The 20,776-nt window shown below is 44.6% G+C and overlaps 1 protein-coding gene across 1 annotated transcript in view; it reads right to left on the bottom strand.

The window, feature by feature from the left end:
- The window catches only part of TSEN15 (tRNA splicing endonuclease subunit 15), a 28,925-nt gene extending 9,140 nt beyond the window's left edge, over positions 1-19,785 (bottom strand). Inside the window, exons 1-3 of the mRNA XM_084637769.1 lie at positions 19,651-19,785; positions 16,869-16,950; positions 15,645-15,780 (exon numbers count right to left, since the gene is read on the bottom strand). Coding sequence (XP_084493895.1) covers positions 15,645-15,780; positions 16,869-16,950; positions 19,651-19,752 — 320 coding nt within the window. The 5' untranslated portion in view covers positions 19,753-19,785. The remainder of the gene's footprint in view (positions 1-15,644; positions 15,781-16,868; positions 16,951-19,650) is intronic.
- Between the last annotated feature and the right edge of the window lie 991 nt (positions 19,786-20,776).

Below are 20,776 nucleotides of genomic sequence, written 5' to 3'. Positions count from 1 at the left end.
TGTAGCAGGCTAGCGTGTCTGGCATAACCAGAAGTACTGAAGTTCCAAGCTCTTAGGGAAAGTGGGCTTAGAGATAGTCTTAGCACAGCAGGTGGCAGTCCCAAGGTGGTTTCTGTGACCCAACCTGTCACACAGACACCAACTGTAATTGGCTTTCAGAAGCTGTCCTCCAATGCCCCACACTTGACAGTACAGTCGGTACAAGTGCTCCTGGTGAGGACGCGCACCGCCAACACAAGGAGTGTAGTGTGAACATGCAAAAGCAATTTAACTACGGCAATGGCTGTATGCTGACGGAACTTAGGTTAACATAATTTTGTAGTGCGTGGAGTCCTGTTAGAGAAACACCACCCCTGGCAAGACTTATAGGATGATCTCCCTCCTGAGAATATAGATTATGCAGGATGGTGGTAGATGGCTGCAAGAGGAATTTCAAGAGCCATGTAATTTAAACTCATACTCATTTTAAGAGTAGCCCTGGGACTAGATTGAAGCATGTGCTGTTGGTTGGTGTGGTCTTTACCTCCAAACACAAAAGGAGCTCCTTAATGTTTATTCTTGAGTAGTCTGAATCATTTAAAACTAGATTAGACAATCAGTGGGCTTCTCACCATCCAACTCCCATAGGGACGATATTCCTCATCCTAACAGGCCTTAGTGTTAGCATTCCCACCCCACCCCGATTGTCTAAGACCCCCTTTGCTCAATTTCACGACATTTTCAGCAACTGGGCCATTCTTCAACACGATCAATATTACCAGACAAACCATTTCAATCATGGCTTAAGATGCTCCAGGGGGGCCCATCATTGGAACAGGTCGTTTTCGTAATGCAGACAGGGACAAAAGGAGCCTGTTGAATCTTGTGGAAGATACATCTAGTTGCTATACACTGTAATGCAATGCAGAACTGTTGGAGATTATCTGGAGGAGAGCTTTTAAAAGGAATAAGTCCCTGGAATTCAGGAAGTCTGCAGACGCATGTGTTTCCTGTTTCCCTTCAAGGCATCATTGTTGGGATCACATACAGCATTTTTTATTAAGTTCCTTTTCAGCCGTAGTCATTCATAAGAGCAGGCAGGAAGATAATGAGACTGCGATAGATGTTTATCTGGATTTGCACTGTGACTTTACTGTACATCAGATCTGCAATGAACAAAGACTGATAAACACTGCACTATTTTTTTAATAATATAGATACAACAAAAAGTATTTTCTACTTCAAAGGACCATTGCCCCTAAGTAAAGAAATGCCAAAAACTGACGCAGCCTCTCTCCAGATGTCCTTTCTGCATTTTGGCCTTCAGAAATATTACTAGATATTTTTCTTTGCCAGATCTGGCAGCGCTAATAAGCCTTCATTTCAATAATTTAAGAGCCTATGAAAAGATAGCAGTATGAACTAGTCCACTTATTCAAAGAATGTGACTACAGCATAGATAATAGAAAAAGGCAAACCACTACCTCCTGTTAAGGTGTCGCTGATATGAGGAGTTTCTGCTCCCATAAACATCTCTAACTGAAACCACTTGTATACAAATGGCCTTTTCTTCTAGGAAAAGTAGAATATTACCAGCATGGGGGATAAAGGAGCTCAATTATCCACAGCATAGCCTATGGTGTTGCAGGCTTCCCCCTGTAGGTCTTCCAATGTGCCTCCAACTTCACCTGAAAAACCACACACCGGATTGAAAGCATAGCTCAGTACCTGTATCCAGTTCATTCTTGACTCCTAGCAGGGAAGATTCACAGATTTTAATGCCAGAAAGGTCCATTATCATAATCTATTCAGACCTTTTGCACAATACAGGCCAGAGAACATCACCCAGTAACTTCATAGGGGGGAACTGTTTCCCATATTTGCATTTTGCTTATTTCCCATGTCCTTCTCCTCTGATGGAAAGAGAAAAAAGTAGTCCCAACTTAATAGCCAGAAATAGTTCTTCCCCACTGATTGTAGACGGGTGCTCAAGATATACCCTGATCTCTCTCCAGGGCCTGGTAACCTTACACAATTCTTGAAGAATGGAGAATTAAATTCTGGAGTATTACTCCCTGCTCTACCTCATCAGAGCAGTTCCAACTGCCTCCATTCTTCAACATTCTCAGCAGCAGAGACCAGTCTTGTGAAGCACTGAGCAGCCTCAGAGGTTGTTCCCAGTGAGACTGAAGGAAACCGAGGATGCTCAGCTCCTCAAGATGAAGGCCCAAACTTTAAAGCTAATGGTTTAATTCCTTAGCGCTGAATCCTGCATTGCTTATTTGGGTACCCCAAAAAATGATACATCCCCCAGGACCAACAGGGCCCAGAATGTTGACTATGCTACTATTTTAATCTGAACCAGTGCCAAAAGGCAGTCTTCATTTCCACTGTATTCCTGATTCCCCCTTCCTCACGCATCAGTCATCATGCAGACTGTGTGTTACAATATCCAGTCTTTCCATCTTTACTGATCACCTAAGTATACATCAGTATCAATGGTACAATGCTGATGGCATGCACTGTGTATAGCTGGTCATTATCTACAGCTATTATTTCTCATTATCTTCTTAAAGGACATAAGAGAGTTAACAGACCCTGTGCACTGGGCCTCACAGCCTTCAGATGTCCTGGCTGTTTTGGGCCAAACTCTCCCCCAAAAATAAAGCTCACTTAGTTCTAGGACACACAAGTTACTTGCATAATGACCGATGTTGCAAAGGAACACAAATTCCTACTCATTAAAGTTAACATAACAGTCTGACAGAAGTTGCAAGCCAGTCACTTCTCTCCAATGGAGCTGTAGAAGCACCCTTTGTCAACACCATTTTTAACTTTAAAAAGCTCAATATAATCCACTACCAGATTTCAATAAGGTGTAGCTAAAAGTTCAAAGCCAAAAGAGCTGTGGTTAACCGGCAGCAAGAGGGAGGTTGAATTTTTTGCTCTTTATGAGCAACTTTAGCTGGTGCCTGTTGTTGTCACTGTTGACATGTCAGCATTAAAAACTCCAAATATCAGGCTTGTATACCAAGAAACTTAACTCACGATGGGGACATCCTGTGATGGTTCTGGAAGAACTTAGAATCATAGATCATGACTTCTGTTTTGCTCTGAAGCATGCATTGTCCTAATAAACGCCACTTATTAGTGAATGCAGTCTTGTAAATGAAGCATGTATACAATAGCAAAATCATTACAGTGTTTTACGCCGTCTTGCCAAAATGAAATTGTGGACTACAATACATAATTAACTTGGTGCCTGAGGCTCCGGAATAGCCCTGTTCATCCAGAGGTTCAGCGACAACAGATACCCTTACACATGCCACCTTCAAGGGATTCATGCCAGTGACTGCCTAGTAAAACTGAAAGGCAGTTGGAGCCCCAAGAGAGCTTATAAAACAATCAAGCATTTGTGCTGCTGGGAGCACAGTGAGAAGTCTGCTGAGCTAAAATATCCTGCAAGTTTCTTTTTTTTTTTAAATGAGGAAAAGTCATTGAATGTTACAAGAGAGGCTGCTAAGGTTTGGGGTTTCACCAGCAACAGATCTCAATTTCAGTAGAAGCACTGGGATGGGAAAAAATCCAGGGACAGAAAAACTAGGAGAACCTGAAGCACTGCAAGAGTGAAGATGTACTGAAAATTCACTCTCATGCAAATAATCCCACAAAGCAATAAAGATAATCCCACAAATGACATCAGTGTTTCTTGTAAAAGAGGTGTTTCCCCTCTTCTTAGATTTAAGGGACCAAATTTTCAGGGTAACTTGAACTCTGCTTCTAAAATTCATGCCTGTGATTTTGCATGCTCATAGCAAACCAGATCCTACTCCTATTGAGGTCAGCGTGACCAGAGTTAGGCCTTAAATTTGCACACAAAACCCCTATCAAGTATACTTTAAATCTACTTTGTATAAGATTAACTGGATTTCATCATGAAAAAGATATTGCTATATAAAATAACACATTTAACAGTTTACATTTCTAAACCACCTACCTAGGCAGAGGATTTTAGGGTATGTCTAAGCTGCAGTTAAACACCCACAACTGGCCCATGCCAGCTGACTCAGGTTAAGGAGCTGTTTAATTGTGGTGTAGATGTTCGGGCTTGAGCTGCAGCCCGAGTTCTAGGATCCCGTGAGGTGGGAAGGTCCCAGAGCTTGGGCTGCGATGTAGACATGCCCTTAAAGCTTTGAACTAAGCCCAACACCTGTGAAGTAGATATTCTCTCCATTTTATAGAACCATCAACTGAGGTTACATGACAGACACAGGAGTACTACCCAGACCTCAATTCCCAATCATGAATTATAGCCCATAGGCCACACTCTCCTGCTTAACAGTTTACCCAAAACAACCACTCATGCTGCAATCCAGTCCTTTGATCACTAACCCGAAAGAAAGAGACACCACTGATTTTTTTTCAATTCCACATTTGTGTGAAAATATTTTACCTATTGTTATTACAAGAAAGAGATAAAATCCCCATCACTGAGGTTAGACAAAAGCATTTCCCCAGCTCGCGTATGTGACAGCACTTTGCATTCAGCAGTTTCTCCTGTCGCGTGGGTCTTTCACACACTAGGAAAACACGGTAGTAAAATTACAAATAGCAGGGGAGGCTCACGTGTCATCACACGACAGATACTAAGTCTCTTCATTTAATGCACTTCTGGAATATTCGTAGCCATGACAGCGATGGGCACAATTCTTAATAGAAGGGGCAGGTATAATGCCTGAAACTATTTTAAAACTCATTTACTGCTAATTAGATTTCAAGTTAACAGGGTCCTTTTGGAGGGCAGGGTGGAGTGTGCATGCTCTCTCTTTTTGGAGATAGCCAGAGAAAGAAGCAGTAGATGCTAGGCAACTGAAGAACTGGTTAGCTGCCCAAGCCATATTCAGGAAAATCCTCAAACGAGCAGGACAGACCTTACGGGAATCTGGACACGGGCAGCCAGTGCAACAAGACAAAGAGGGAGGTGAAGATACTCTTTATTTCTATTAAAAATTCTCTTTGCAAAAAACGTCTGAAAAGCAAAGACAAAACCAATGAGTGCTGTGAGCAGTTTGTAATATACGGCACAGGGCTCCAATTAGCTGAAATAAGCCATAATCTTTCCATACTATGGAAGCTGAAGGTTTTGAATCTATCCTTTATAGCTCCTGGATGAATAATTCAGCAGAAGCTTGACCAAACTGAACAGCTTCCTCCCCCTCCAAGCATGTGAAGGGGCAAGTCAGGGCTGGAGAATTAATGTATGTTAGTCTCTGTATACAGAAATCAGCACTTCACCCAAACTTGTGCTGGAAACAAGAGTCCCCTTACTCACGACAACCAACAGAAAAGTTCTCTACAGTATTGCAGTCAGTGCAGCAGAGCATCCAGCCAGGCAAACATTACACCAAACACTGCTCCCAGATGACTGCCTTGAAACCGGAGAGATGGATAGACCCGTGTGTCTGTGAAAAGTCAGCCCTTCTAGTCCCAAGCACTATGCCCTTGATCTAGCTTTAGCTTTAGTTTTCAAATTTGGGTAGAATGAGGCAACAGAGGAAGGTTAAATTCACATATGATAAAAACAGTCACTGTCCTTATTGCACATGATAAAAAGTCACTCTCCTTATTTTGGAAGAGGATCCTGCAGGGCAGCCTACAAGTCTGTTTTTAACATTTCATATTTAAGACTAATTGACCTCAGAGACCTCCCTCTCCCACTCTAAGAAATAACTAGACTTCTGAAAACTATATTAGACTATCGCAACTTTGAACACATGAACACAAGCAAATTGAGTGGTATAAACAGTAATTACTGACTTGTTAAAAATAAGTTTCTATTTGGATGCTAACCAACTTACCAGTTTCAGGAAGTTTAATATTTGAAGTAGCTTAAGTTACAATATATGCCTTTTTAAGAATAATCTTACAAGTGAGCAATTTGCAACTAATTGATACTAGTGGCTGGAGAACTACTGACAATTACAGTTGTGAAGAGAATGTTTAATTTCACTTACAAGGTAAAAGTGAACCAGAAAAATGATAGTGCTATTGTTTCTATGCAAAAATTGCTACAGCTCACTAGAAGAAAACATGTTGCCTAATTACAAATTGGACAAATGTTTAAAAGGGACATCAACCCACTTCTGGCCCCCAAAGTTTGTACAAAGTCTGTTGACATAAGACCAATAAACACTTTCAAAAAATATTTGTCAAAACATAGTTATGTTTAAACAAATAAACACTCCAAACAGTGCGATACTAACAACCTGAGAGTGAAACTGGCTTCATTGATTTCAGTCCTGCAAATACTTACGCTCATGCCAATAGTTTCATTGACTTCACAGGAACTATCTATGCTTAAATGATTTACTGGGCTGGGGCCTTAATTCTGGAACACTTTAAGAACATAAGAACGGCCATACTTGGTCAGACCAAAGGTCCATCTAGATCAGTATCCTGTATTCTGACAGTGGCCAATGCCAGGTGCCCCAGGGGGAATGAACGGAACAGGTAATCATCAAGTGATCCATCCCCTGTTGCACGTTCCCAGCTTCTGGCAAACAAAGGCTAGGGACACCATCCCTGTCCATCCTGGCTAATAGCAACTGATGGACCTAACCTCCATGAACGTATCCAGTTCTTTTTTGAACCCTGTTATAGTCTTGGCCTTCACAACATCCTCTGGCAAGGAGTTCCACAGTTGACCGTGCATTGTGTGAAGAAATACTTCCTTTTGTTTCTTTTAAACCTGCTGCCTATTAATTTCATTTGGTGACCCCTAGTTCTTGTGTTCTGAGAAGGAGTAAACAACACTTCCTTATTTACTTTCTGCATACCAGTCATTATTTTATAGCCCTCTATCACCCCTTAGTCATCTATTTTCCAAGCTGAAAAGTCTCAGTCTTATTTATCTCTCCTCATACGGCAGCCATTCCGTACCCCAATAATTTTTGTTGCCCTTTTCCAAACCTTTTACAAGTCCAATATATCTTTTTTGAGACGGGGTGACCACATCTGCACACAGTATTCAAGATATGAGTGTACCATGGATTTACAGAGAGGCAATACGATTTTTCTGTCTTATTATCTATCCCTTTCTTAATGATTCCCAACATTCTGTTCACTTTTTTGACTGCCGCTGCACATTGAGTGGATGTTTTCAGAGAACTATCCACAATGACTCCAAGATCATTCTTGAGTGGTAACAGCTAATTTAGACCTCATCATTTTATACATATAGTTGGGATTATGTTTTCCAATGTGCATTACTTTGCATTTATCAACACTGAACTTCATCTGCCCATTTTGTGAGATCCTTTTGTAGCTCTTCACAGTCTGCCTGGGACTTAACTATCTTGAGTAGCATCTGCAAATTTTGCCACCTCACTGTTTACCCCTTTTTCCAGATCATTTATGAATATGTTAAATAGGACTGCGCCCAGTACAGACCCCTGGGAGACACCACTATTTACCTCTCTCCATTCTGAAAACTGACCATCTATTCCTCCCCTTTGTTTCCTATCTTTTAACCAGTTACCAATCCATGAGAGAACCTTCCCTCTTATCCCAGGACTGTTTACTTTGCTGAAGAGCCTTTGGTGAGGATCTTGTCAAAGGCTTTCTGAAAATCTAAATACACTATATCCACCGGATCCCCCTTGTCCACATGCTTGTTGACCCCCTCAAAGAATTCTAGTAGATTGTTGAGGCATGATTTCCCTTTACAAAAACCATGTTGACTATTCCCCAACAAATTATGTTCATTTATGTGTCTGACAATATTGTTCCTTATTATAGTTTCAAGCAGTTTGTCTGGTACTGAAGTCAGGCTTACAAGCCTGTAATTCCTGGGATCACCTCTGGAGCCCTTTTAAAAAATTGGCGTCACATTAGCTATCCTCCAGTCATTTGGTACAGAAGCTGATTTAAATGATAGGTTACAGACGACAGTTAGTAGTGCTGCAATTTCACATTTGAGTTCCTTCAGAACTCTTGGGTGAATACCATCTGGGCCTGGTGAATTATTACTGTTTAGTTTATCAATTTGTTCCAAAACCTCCTCTAATGACACCTTAATCTGGGTCAATTCCTCAGATTTGTCACCTAAAAAGAATGGCTCAGGTTTGGGAATCTGCCTCACATTCTCAACCATGAAGACCGATGAAAAGAATTAATTTTGTTTTTCTGCAATGGCCTTATCGTCCTTGAGTGCTCCTTTATCATCTCGATCGTCCAGTGGCCCCACTGGTTGTTTAGCAGGCTTCCTGCTTCTGCTGTACTTAAATTTTTTGCTATTAAGTTTTGATTCTTTGGCTAGCTGTTCTTCAAATTCTTTTTTGGCCTTCCTAATTATATTTTTACACTTCATTTGCCAGAGTTTATGCTCCTTTCTATTTTCCTCATTAGGATTTAACTTCCACTTTTTAAAGGATGCCTTTTTGCCTCTCACTGCTTCTTTTACTTTGTTGTTTAGCCATGGTGGTGCTTTTTTGGTTCTCTTACTATGTTTATTAATTTGGGGTATACATTTAAGTTGAGCCTCTATTATGGTGTTTTTAAAATGTTTCCATGTAGTTTGCAGGGATTTTACTTTTGGTGCTGTACCTTTTAATTTCTGTTTAACTAACCTCCTCATTTTTGTGTAATTCTCCTTTCTGAAATTAAATGCTATAGTTTTGGGCCGCTGTGGTGTTTTCTCTGCCACAGGGATGTTAAATTTAATTTGACAATTAGACACTCAGACGTAGTATGCTGGTGGACACAGCTGTCGGTCTGCGGTAAATAGGGAACATGGCAGAGCCAAGGGACCACATGGGCTAAAATCCACAGGTTTTTCTCAGGGTATGTCTACACCACAAAATTAGGTCAGATTTATAGAAGTCAGTTTTGTAGAAAGCGTTTTTATACAGTCGATTGAGTGTGTCTCAATACAAATGCTCTAAGTGCGTGTAGTCAGCGGAGTGTGTCCACAGTACCAAGGCAACCGTCGACTTCCGGAGCGTTGCACTATGGGTAGCTATCCCACAGTTCCCGCAGTCTCCGCCGCCCATTTGAATTCTGGGTAGAAATCCCAGGGCCTGATGGGGTTAAAACATTGTCGCGAGTGGTTCTGGGTACATATCGTCAGGCCCCCCTTCCCTCCCTCCTTCCATGAAAGCAAGGGCAGACAATCGTTTTGCGCCTTTTTTCTTGAGTTACCTGTGCAGATGCCATACCACGGCAAGCATGGAGCCCACTCAGCTAACCGTCACCGTATGTCTCCTGGGTGCTGGCAGACGCGGTACTGCATTGCTACACAGCAGCAGTTTATTGCCTTTTGACAGCAGACAGTGCAGTATGACCGGTAGCCGTCGTCGACGTAGTCCTAGGTGCTCTTTTAACCGACCTCGATGAGGTCGGGGCGCCTGGGCAAACGTGGGAGTGACTCAGCCAGGTCATTTCCCTTTTAAGTTTTGTCTCATGGCGATTGAGTCCTACCGGCAGTGCACATGGCCTCCGTGAGCTATCCCAGAGTGTTCCATTGTGACCGCTCTGGACAGCACTCTCAACTCAGATACATTGGCCAGGTAGACAGGAAAAGGCCCGTGAACTTTTGAATTTCAATTTCCTGTTTGGCCAGTGTGGTAAGCTGCAGGTGACCATGCAGAGCTCACCATGATGGAGTCCCAGAATCGCAAAAGAGCTCCAGCATGGACCGAACGGGAGGTACGGGATCTGATCGCTGTATGGGGAGAGGAATCCGTGCTATCAGAACTACATTCCAGTTTTCAAAATGCCAAAACATTTGTCAAAATCTCCCAGGGCATGAAGGACAGAGGCCATAACAGGGACCCGAAGTAGTGCCGCATGAAACTTAAGGAGCTGAGGCAAGTCTACCAGAAGATCAGACAGGAGAACGGCCGCTCTGGGTCAGAGCCCAAAACATGCCGCTTCTATGATGAGCTGCATGCCATTTTAGGGGGTTCAGCCACCCCTACCCCAGCCACGTTGTTTGACTCCTTCAATGGAGATGGAGGCAACACGGAAGCAGGTTTTGGGGAAGAGGAAGATGATGAGGAGGAGGTTGTAGATCGCTCACAGCAAGCAAGTGGAGAAACCAGTTTTCCCGACAGCCAGGAACTGTTTCTCACCCTGGACCTGGAGCTAGTACCCCCTGAACCCACCCAAGGCTGCCTCCCAGACCCGCCAGGCGGAGAAGGGACCTCTGGTGAGTGTACCTTTTAAAACAGTATACGTGGTTTAAAAGCAAGCATGTTTAATGATTAATTTGCCCTGGCATTCGTGGCTCTCCTGGATGTACTCTCAAAGCCTTTGCAAAAGGCTTCTGGGGAGGGCAGCCTTATTCCGTCCACCATGGTAGGACACTTTACCACTCCAGGCCAGTAGCACGTACTCGGGAATCATTGTAGAACAAAGCATTGCAGTGTTTGTCTGCTGGCATTCAAACAACATCCGTTCTTTATCTCTCTGTGTTATCCTCAGGAGAGTGATATCATTCATGGTCACCTGGTTGAAACAGGATGCTTTTCTTAAGGGGACATTCAGAGGTGCCCATTCCTGCACAGAAATGTTCCTCCCCACTCCCTGTGGCTAACAGCAGGGGTGGAGGGGCTAGCCACGTGGTGGGGGGGGGGGGAGGAAAAATGAGACCTTGGAACGAAACCACATGTGCTATGTATGTAATGTTAACAGCAAGGTTTACCGTGAAAGAGTGTACCCATTGTTCTATAAAAACGTCTCCCCCTTACTCTCACAGATATTGTGGAGCACACAGCAAGCAGTAATAACAGTGGGAATATTGGTTTTGCTGAGGTCTAACCGAGTCAGTAAACTGCACCACCATGCTTTTAAACGTCCAAATGCACATTCTACCACCATTCTGCACTTGTGCGGCCTGTAGTTAAACAGCTCCTGACTACTGTCCAGGCTACCTGTGTATGGCTTCATGAGCCATGGCATTAAGGGGTAGGCTGGGTCTCCAAGGATAACTATAGGCATTTCAACATCCCCAATGGTTATTTTCTGGTCTGGAAATAAAGTCCCTTCCTGCAGCTTTTGAAACAGACCAGAGTTCCTGAAGATGCGAGCGTCATGTACCTTTCCCGGCCATCCCACGTTGATTTTGGTGAAATGTCCCTTGTGATCCACCAGTGTTTGCAGCACTATTGAAAAGTATCCCTTGCGGTTTATGTACGTGCCGGCTTGGTGCTCTGGTGCCAAGATAGGGATATGGGTTCCGTCTATGGCCCCACCACAGTTAGGGAATCCCATTGCAGCAAAGCCATCCACTATGACCTGCACATTTCCCAGGGTCACTACCCTTGATATCAGCGGATCTTTGATTGCGCTGGCTACTTGCATCACAGCAGCCCCCACAGTAGATTTGCTCACTCCAAATTGATTCCCGACTGACGGGTAGCTGTCTGGCATTGCAAGCTTCCACAGGGCTATGGCCACTCGCTTCTCAACTGTGAGGGCTGCTCTCATCTTGGTATTACTGTGCCTCAGGGCAGGGGAGAGCAAGCCACAAAGTTCCATGAAAGTGCCCTTACGCATGCGAAAGTTTCGCAGCCTGTGGGAATCATCCCAGACCTGCAACACTATGCGCTCCCACCAGTCTGTGCTTGTTTCCCGGGCCCAGAATCGGCGTTCCACCACATGAACCTGCCCCATTAGCACCATGATGCCCGCATTGCCAGTGCCCGTGCTTTGAGAGAAGTCTGTGTCTATGTCCTCATCACTCTCGTCACCGCGCTGACGTCGCCTCCTCGCCTGGTTTCGCTTTGCCAGGTTCTGCTGGATATACTGCTGGATAATGCGTGTGGTGTTTAATGTGCTCCTAATTCCCAAAGTGATCTGAGCGGGCTCCATGTTTGCCATGGTATGGCGTCTGCACAGAAAAAAGGCGCGGAACGATTGTCTGCCATTGCTCTGACGGAGGGAGGGGCGACTGACGACATGGCTTACAGGGTTGGCTTACAGGGAATTAAAATCAACAAAGGGGGTGGCTTTACATCAAGGAGAAACAAAAACAACTGTCACACAGAATGGCCCCCTCAACGACTGAACTCAAAACCCTGGGTTTAGCCGGCCAATGTTCAACCCCCTAAGCTATCCCACCTACTCTGGTATTTCAGGCAGGATTGAATCTCCATTACAGTTTTCAAGGTGCCCCTGACAGACCTCACTAAAACGATTGTCGGCTGTTGATTTCATGGAGGGTGGGAGGGGGAAGCAAATGAATACAAAACAAATCTTGGTCTATTTCTTGTTTTGATCCACTCCATCTATATTTTACATCTTTGGCTGGCAGCAGACGGTGCAGTCGGACTGCAAGCCATCCACATCTCCTGGCTGCTCGGCAGAAGATGGTGCAATAGGACTGCCTGCAGGACTAAAGAGAATGACTTGGTCGAGTCACTCCTAATTTAGTCCCTGCGCCCATGTCTGCCCAGGCGCTCCTGACTTACCTTACCGAGGCGGTCAGGAGCACCTCGGACATGATGACGATGGTTTTCAGGCTTGTTACACCGTCTGCTGCCACAAGGCAATGTGTTGCTGCTGCTGTGTAGCAATGCAGTACCACATCTGCCAGCACCCAGGAGACATACGGTGACAGTGAGCTCAGCGGGCTCCATGCTTGCCATGGTATGGCATCTGCACAGGTAACTCAGGAAAAAAGGCGCTTTCACGGAGGGAGGGAGAGCCTGACGACATGTACCCAGAACCACCTGCGACAATGTTTTTTGCCCAATCAGGCATTAGGATCTCAACCCAGAATTCCAATGGGTGGCGGAGTGTGCAGGAACTGTGGGATAGCTACCCACAGTGCGACACTCCAGAAGTCGACGCTAGCCTCGGTACTGTGGAAGCACTCCGCTGAGTTAATGCACTTAATGCACTTAGAGCATTTTGTGTGGGGACACACACAATCAACTATATAAAAGCGATTTCTAAAAAACCAACTTCTATAAATTCAACCTAATTTCGTAGTGTAGACATACTCTAAGTAAGTGAACATCAGCCATTTGCTACCTTCTTTTTATTTAGCTTATGATTTCCAGGCTTAGTTAGCAACAGTGCCAGTACATTTTAATCAACAATTTAAATCATGGTTTCAACCCTAACACAAGACAAGGTTAGCTCAATAAACTGACAGTCAGAACAAGGGATCAGCATTACTGCAACCTGCTGCATTTCCAACTGGCTCTACAATTCATTTTATTGTTTTGCCTATAGAAAAGTCATTTTCAAAGAGTGACATTTAGATACTTACAGATTAATTATTTACAGCCCTTACACACTGCATTACCTTTTGCCCCATGTACCCCAGAAACCATCCTCTGGATTCTCACTGCTCAGTGTCAGCAAGAGGAGGCAGGCCTTCTCACTGGTAAGATGTGCCTGTGAAATTCCATCCCCAAGGATGCACTTGTTGGACAGTCCCTGTGGCAGTTTACAGAACTCAGGTCATTCTATTTGGCTCCTTTTGATGGTGACCATTGAGACACCAGTCACTGTATACTGGAGACATCAAGAATCATGTATCTACATTGTGTTCAGCAGTATCCATATCATTCTCCTGCCACATTGGCTATTAAACCAGCATTAGGGTCAGGCATATGTACAGCTTTAATGGAGTCATCTGAAAGTGGAGAACTGTATTCAGCCAGAACACATTTTAGTGACAACATACTCTATATATTTACTCAACAGCAAAAGCTGGTCACAAACTGTACTTTTAATCAATGTAATACATTCGCTCTAACAGTCAACCATCCTTCCAGTAAAAGATTTCATCCATGCTGATGCCAGAAACAGAGCAAACAGTGCCACCACAGTACAAACAAATTCAGAGTCCATGAATGAAAAGTCCGATGGGATACAAAGATGGGTTACAAATGTTGTGCTCTATCTCCCAGCAATAAAATACATGTTAGGACACAGAATTGCTGGCACTTGCCCACCCACAGGGAGGAAAAAGGTTTTCACTTCCAGTAGAAACCCACCAACATATAGGAAACAAGAGACAGCATGCAGAAGCAACTTCAGTGAGAAAAGCCAATATCCTAGTTTGCTACCCAACTACCCACACCCATTTTGGGTCTATCTCCAACCCACAAACCATGAGAGAAATCCCCCCCCCCCCAGAAAATGGTCAACACCTTCACAAGAAGCAGAAGAGTAGCAAATACTTCGTCTTCTAGCTTTTCTTTCAATAGCTTTGCGATTATACAACAGAGCAGCAAGTCATGCCATCTGACGATACCGTTTTGTGATATTTCTTTTTAAAACCATATCCATACTAACCAAACGATTGGTCTGTTGAATAGCAATTGAAAAACCTTATTAATTTACAACTAGAAAACTTCCAACCATATGACTAGTTGCCATAATACACATTTCCTGCCATAAGTTTACTGCTGCTGAAAAGATACCCACAGGATAACCTACTACGTATTTACTATTGGGATGCAAGATTGTTTGCTACAGACAAGTCTGTCATCTATAAAATCACTGGAAAATGTAAATGTGCCAAAAAAGACATTCACAGAGCATGCACATAAATGAAGTTCACTGTACATCAAGTGCAATTAACTGTATGATCTGTTGGCAGCTCCCCTGACATCACAGTAATAAATGATCAAGGTGACAGTTAGAGCCATGCAAATCTGATGCTATCTGCTTTATATCTGCGGACCATGTATGCAGATCAGACGTGGATACAAATTTTGTATCCACGCAGGGCTCTAGATAAACCGTTCCTTAGAGGTGTCATAGGATAGGATATCAGGCATGGGGGGCAGGGAAGAGAAAGAAGATAGCCATTATCAGATGGGAAGAATACTGTACATTTTACCTAACCATTGGAACACACCCGAAATGTAAACAAAGTTTGATTTGAACAGAATTTCTTTTTAAAGTAACCCTGAAAACACTTTCCATTACAAAACCCACGTCATTAGAAAAGCAGATCTTTCTTGTTTCTCCCTCCTTGAGCACCACAAGAAATTGTACATATAGCTGTGAAAGTAAGGGTTTATAGAGCACTTTCCTAGATAGATCTAATGCAAAAGCGTAGCTCTGAAAATGCTATTATATATATATAACTGTTTTCAGCCTGTAGAAGCAAATTTTCAGATTGAAAGTGGCCAGGATTATATTTAAATTAATAAAAAAAAGAGAGAGAGTCCATTCCTGTGATTCAGTATCTAACAAAAGCAGTAGAAAATAAGCATTTATCATCATCTTCAAGGTACTTGAAAATAATTATCTGTATAAACTCCAATACAGGTGATCACCATGAATACTTCAGATAGGACTTTAAATAGTACAAAACATTTTTTGAGTGGACACACAGCCAATTGCTGCTGAAATCGTTACATTGCAGGGTTATTTCAAGTGAGGAAAAAGCAAAAGAAATTGATCAGGCTAAAGGAAAAAAATCCCACCCTCATAATGTTCCTAATACTAGAAATAACTCAGCTCATGTATTCAAATTTGTTTTTCCCGCCTTTTTTTCCCCCTGTCGTCTTTTTGTTTAACAGAGAATGTTTTTCTAAAGCTTTACAGGAGTTATCAGTTGCCCTATCAATATTTACATCCTCTATTTGTTTTTTCTTTCTGGTAATTCAGCACCAAATACTCTGGGATCACTTGCTCACCTCTGATGAGTGAATGACATGTGGACAGGTGTTGGCACCACAACCTGTAAATTCTCAGCTTCTCTCTCATGCGCATGGAGACATACGAGCTGGAGTTCTGCTAGTCCAACGCATGTCACTTCATGCCAGTTTCTGCCTGAAAATAAGAGAGGGACAAAAGCACAACACCCAAGTCTCTCTCTGGTTGCATCATTAAGGAGGGTATAAATTTGGAAAGAAAGTCAACTTGTTGTGGTCTTTATTTTTCCCCCTATGTAAAATATTCCCCATGAGACACGAAGTTTTCCCAGGTTTCAGAGTAGCAGCCATGTTAGTCTGTATTCACAAAAAGAAAAGGAGTACTTGTGGCACCTTAGAGACTAACAAATTTATTTGAGCATATGCTTTCGTGAGCTATAGCTCACAGTCAAGCACCAACTGTCAGCTTGTGAACAATTCTTTAATGAAACAGCCACAAGGGATTAAAGGCAAGGTCCCCAGCTGCAGTGGTTCTCAACCTTTCCAAACCACTGTACCCCTTTCAGGAGTCAGAGTTATCTTGCATACCCCAAGTTTCACCTCACTTAAAAACTCGCATGGTGGGTCTCAGGCTTCAGCTTTCTGCCCTGGGCCTCAGGAAGTCCAACACTGGCCCTGGCAACTCCATTAAAATTAACTTGCCCACGGTTTGAGAACTGCTGATGTAGTGTATAGAACAGTAACATGTCACTGTCTGTATGAAATTTTAGTTTGTACTGACTTTGCTAGTGCTTTTTATGTAGCTTGTTGTAAAAGTAGGCAAACATTTAAATGAGTTGATGTATCCCATAGAAGACCTCTGCGTACCCCAGGGGTACGTGTACCCATGGTTGAGAATCACTGATCTGCTCATCAATTACTGGGAGTGGACACCCTGATTGAAATGGTCTTGTCATCACTGGTTCTCCACTTGTAAGGTAATTCCCTTCTCTTCATGTGCCAGTATATTTATGCTTGTATCTGTAATTTTCACTCCAACCATCTGAAGAAGTGTCTTTTTACCCACAAAAGCTTATGCCCAAATAAATCTGTTAGTCTTTAAGCTGCCACTGGACTCCTCGTTGTTTTTGTGGATACAGACTAACACGGCTATCCCTCTGATACTTGCTACTAGCATGTAGGTCTTCAAAAATCAGAGTACATACGTTAGTTTATTTGATGCCCAGATTGCTCAGCCTCTCAAGAAAAATACTTTCATTGATTTACCTTCTAAGAGGTCCAAGTAAACTAAGAACGCAGCATATACTTGAGTGCTGTCAGCCACATCCAATGACATCATCTCCGTGAGCTGAAACCAACATGTAACAGCAATCAAAGATGCAGAGCAGAAGTCAGATTGGTACAGATACATAAAACCTTTCAAAAGAGCATGAGAAAGTATGTAGCCTGTTTAAAGAACTGCTACTAAGATTCAAAAAGATTAAACACCAATATAAATATTGACCTCTTAAAATATTTTAAAGTTACATTTCTGCTTGGCCCAGATAAAAAGGCATTAAAAGAATCTTGACTGTTTCTGGAACAGAGCTGTTTTTGAGGAGAAAGATTCTGAGTTTCATCTGTTTCTGCTACAGTACATAAAAAATGGCCATACTGAGTCAGACCAATGGTCCATCTGGCCCAATATCCTGCCTTCTGATAGTGGCCAGTGCCAGATGCTTCAGCAGGGCAATTATAGAGTGATTCATCCCCTATCATCCAGTCTCAGCTTCTGGCCGTCAGAGGTGTAGGACACCCGGAGCATAGGGATGCATCCCCAACCATCTTGCCTTTAATGGACCTATCCTCCAAGAATTTCATCTCATTCTTTTTTTAATCCAGTTATACTTCCGACCTTCAGAACATCCCCTTTACAAGTTGTGCAAAGAAATACTTCCTTCTATTTATTTTAAACCTGCTGCCTATTAATTTCACTGGAAGACCTCTGGTTCTTACTTTACATAAAGGGGTAAATAACATGCTAATACTCCTCAACAGCTCTGATTATAAAATGTAAGATACGGTTTCTCCATATGCTAAACTCTTAAGAAGTTTCTTACATTAAAATCACATTAATCCATCAAGTTCCTCTTCCAACAAAGAGACCTAGCAGTTTTGACTATTCCAAGAAGTACTACTAACAGGAGACTCATTATTTATATAGCTCCATTGGTGTGCATGGGGCCTATTAGTGCTTTACAGACATCCAAGATGACAAAGGTCAGTGTCCTAAGGAATTTACAATCAATGCTTTTCAGGGCAGAAATTATGCTCTTTTAAAAAGTTTCCTGTGAAACACCATTCAAATTAATAATACACAAATAAGTAATGAAAACAGATCAGATAAGGGGAAACAAATCTCTCTGTCTACCTAGTCATGCTACTATCTCTGTTTCTCTGTCTAGACTAGGTCAGGGGTGGGCAAACTATGGCCCGCAGGCTGAATCTGGCCTGCCAGTCATTTTAATCCGGCCCTCAAGTTCCAGCTGGGGAGCGGGGTCTGGGGCTTGGCCTGCTCCGGCACTCCAGCCGGGGAGCAGGGTCAAAGGCTGCTCCACGCTGCTCCCAGCACGGCGCCACTCCAGCTCCTATGTGTAGGGGCAGTCAGGGGATTCTGCTCTGCACACTGCGCCCACCCCAAGCGCTGCCCCCACAGCTCCCATTGGATGGGAACCGCAGCCAATGGGAGCTGCAGGGGTGGCACCTGCAGATTGGGCAGCACGCAGAGCTGCCTGGCCGCGCCTCCGCGTAAGAGCCATAGTGGGGACATGCCACTGCTTGCGGGAGCCACTTGAGGTAAGCGCCTCCCGGAGCCTGCATCCTGAGCCTCCCCCTGCACCCCAGCCCTGATCCCCCTCCTGCCCTCCAAACCCCTCAGTACCAGCCCAGACCACCCTCCTACACCCCAAACCCCTCATCCCCAGCCCCACCCCAGAACCTGCTGGAGCCCTCACCCTCCTCCCTGTGCCCCAATCTCCTGCCATAGACCTGATCCCCCTCCCGCTCTCCGAACCCCTCGGTCTCAGCCTAGAGCCCTCTCCTACACTCCACACTCCTCATCCCCAGCCCCACCCCAGAGCCCTCAAACACCCCTGCACCCTGAACTCCTCATTTCTGGCCCCATCCCGGAGCCCGCACCCCCAACCAGAGCCCTCACCTGCTCCTGCACCCCAACCCCAATTTCGTGAGCATTCATGGCCCACCATACAATTTCTATTCCCAGATGTGGCCCTCGAGCCAAAAAGTTTGCCCACCCCTGCTTTACGTTTTGATCTGAATGCTCACCACACAAAAAAACTTCAGTTTGACAAGTTATTGCAGTTGGGTACTCCTTTTCTCCTTCCTCCCTAAAGGAAGGTAGCTCACAAGTTGTTTTTTGTTGATTTCTTAGATGTGTTTGTTTCAAGGTGAGGCTGAGAGCCAGAGAAAAGATTAGTGGTGAAAAGCTACCATAAGACACTGAGATTGAATTAGTCAGCTTGAAAGATTCCTTCCAGAACTCAAGCAAAACTTCTTGGGAAATTGGCAGAAACCCTCTATTCAATCTTAGTTTTCAAAGAAGACTTTCAGCAGCCTAAGATAAATTAACAGGGGTACGTGAGACATTTAAACAATATCTTTAGGGTGAATCTTAAGTGAAGATGGCCCATTTTATTTTGTCTTAGCTGTAGACCGCAACTGTCAAACCATAAATACGCAGCCATGACCCCAATAACTCAGTTACCCTGGAGGAAGAGGCAGCCTGGGTCTGCTGGGACAGGCGGGATCCAGCAGCCAGCAGCTGGGGGAGCGCCCAGTCCCGACAGCTCCGCCCTCCTTCAGGCGGGGTGCCGGGCCACGCAGCACCGCCGAGCCACCCGGCTGGGCGGGGGCTTGTGGGGGCCCCACCGCTGCAGGACCCGGACACCCCGGGCCGCAGGGAGCAGCCTTGGGACGGCGGGCAGCAGGCTCCGCTCGGCCCCTGTAAGGACCCCCATGGGGCCAGCTCGGGGCCCGCCCCCGCACTTGCCTTAGGGTGAGTCGCCATCCAGTTGCCGCGGGGCGACCCGCGGGCCTCCCGCTCCGGCCCGCTCGGGGCAGTGCCCGGAGCCGCGCAGCCCGCCTCGTCCATGCGGCTCCTGCTTGCAGCGCGGCTTCGCTCCGGGCGGGTGCACTGCACTAAGTGCTCCGGCCGGAGACAATCCAGCGCGCGCTATAGTTCCGCCTCTGATGCGGCAGACCCGCGGCCTCCTCCCCGCCGTGCCCAGCTGCTCCTGGGGAGCCTGTGAGCCAGGCAAGCTCAGGGCACGCTGCGCCCGGCTGCCAGTTCTGGAACCAGTTTGCCCTGGCGTCTCCAGGAATTAAAAAATAATCTTTAATTAAAGATTATGTCATGTCATGAAACCTCCAGGAATCTCTCCAACCAAAAGTGGCAACCCAAAGCTGCCCTGTCCCATCGGAGCTGTCACTCTCTGCATCTGTCCCTGTCCACCCATCCCTCTCTAGCCACCCACCTCTTCCTCTCTCTCCATCCCACTGTCTATCCCCTTTCTGTCGCATCTCATCACAATGCTTACCACACAAATAAACTGCTGGGGACATTAAATAAATGCCACAAACCAAGAGAGAAATCATAGCATATGAGGGTTGGAAGGGACTCAGAGTAACAGCCGTGTTAGTCTGTCTTTGCAAAAAGAAAAGGAGTACTTGTGGCACCTTAGAGACTAACCAGTTTATTTGAGCATGAGCTTTCGTGAGCTACAGCTCACTTCATCGATGAAGTGAGCTGTATCTCACACTCAAATAAATTGGTTAGTCTCTAAGGTGCCACAAGTACTCCTTTTCTTTTTGGAAGGGACTCAGGCAGTCATCTAGTCCAACCCCTTGCTCAAAGCAGGACTGATCCCCAAGTTTTGCCCCAGATCCCTAAATGGCCTCCTCAAGGATTGAGCTCACAACCCTGGGTTTAGCAAGCCAATGCTCAAACCACTGAGCTATCCCTCCCACCACAGCATGTATGACATACCATGAAATGCAGCAAGCAAACTCCGCTATGGACAGGTGGGAAAAGGATTAGAGGAATTGAAAGGGAAAAGGAGGTGGAGGAAGGGATGAGGGGAAAGGAGAGTGGGTCTATATAATACTAATTATATAAC

The sequence above is a fragment of the Lepidochelys olivacea genome, assembly GCF_965140295.1.
Source record: "Lepidochelys olivacea isolate rLepOli2 genome assembly, chromosome: 8".
NCBI lineage: Eukaryota > Metazoa > Chordata > Testudines > Cheloniidae > Lepidochelys > Lepidochelys olivacea.
This window is presented reverse-complemented; position numbering and strand designations above follow the sequence as displayed.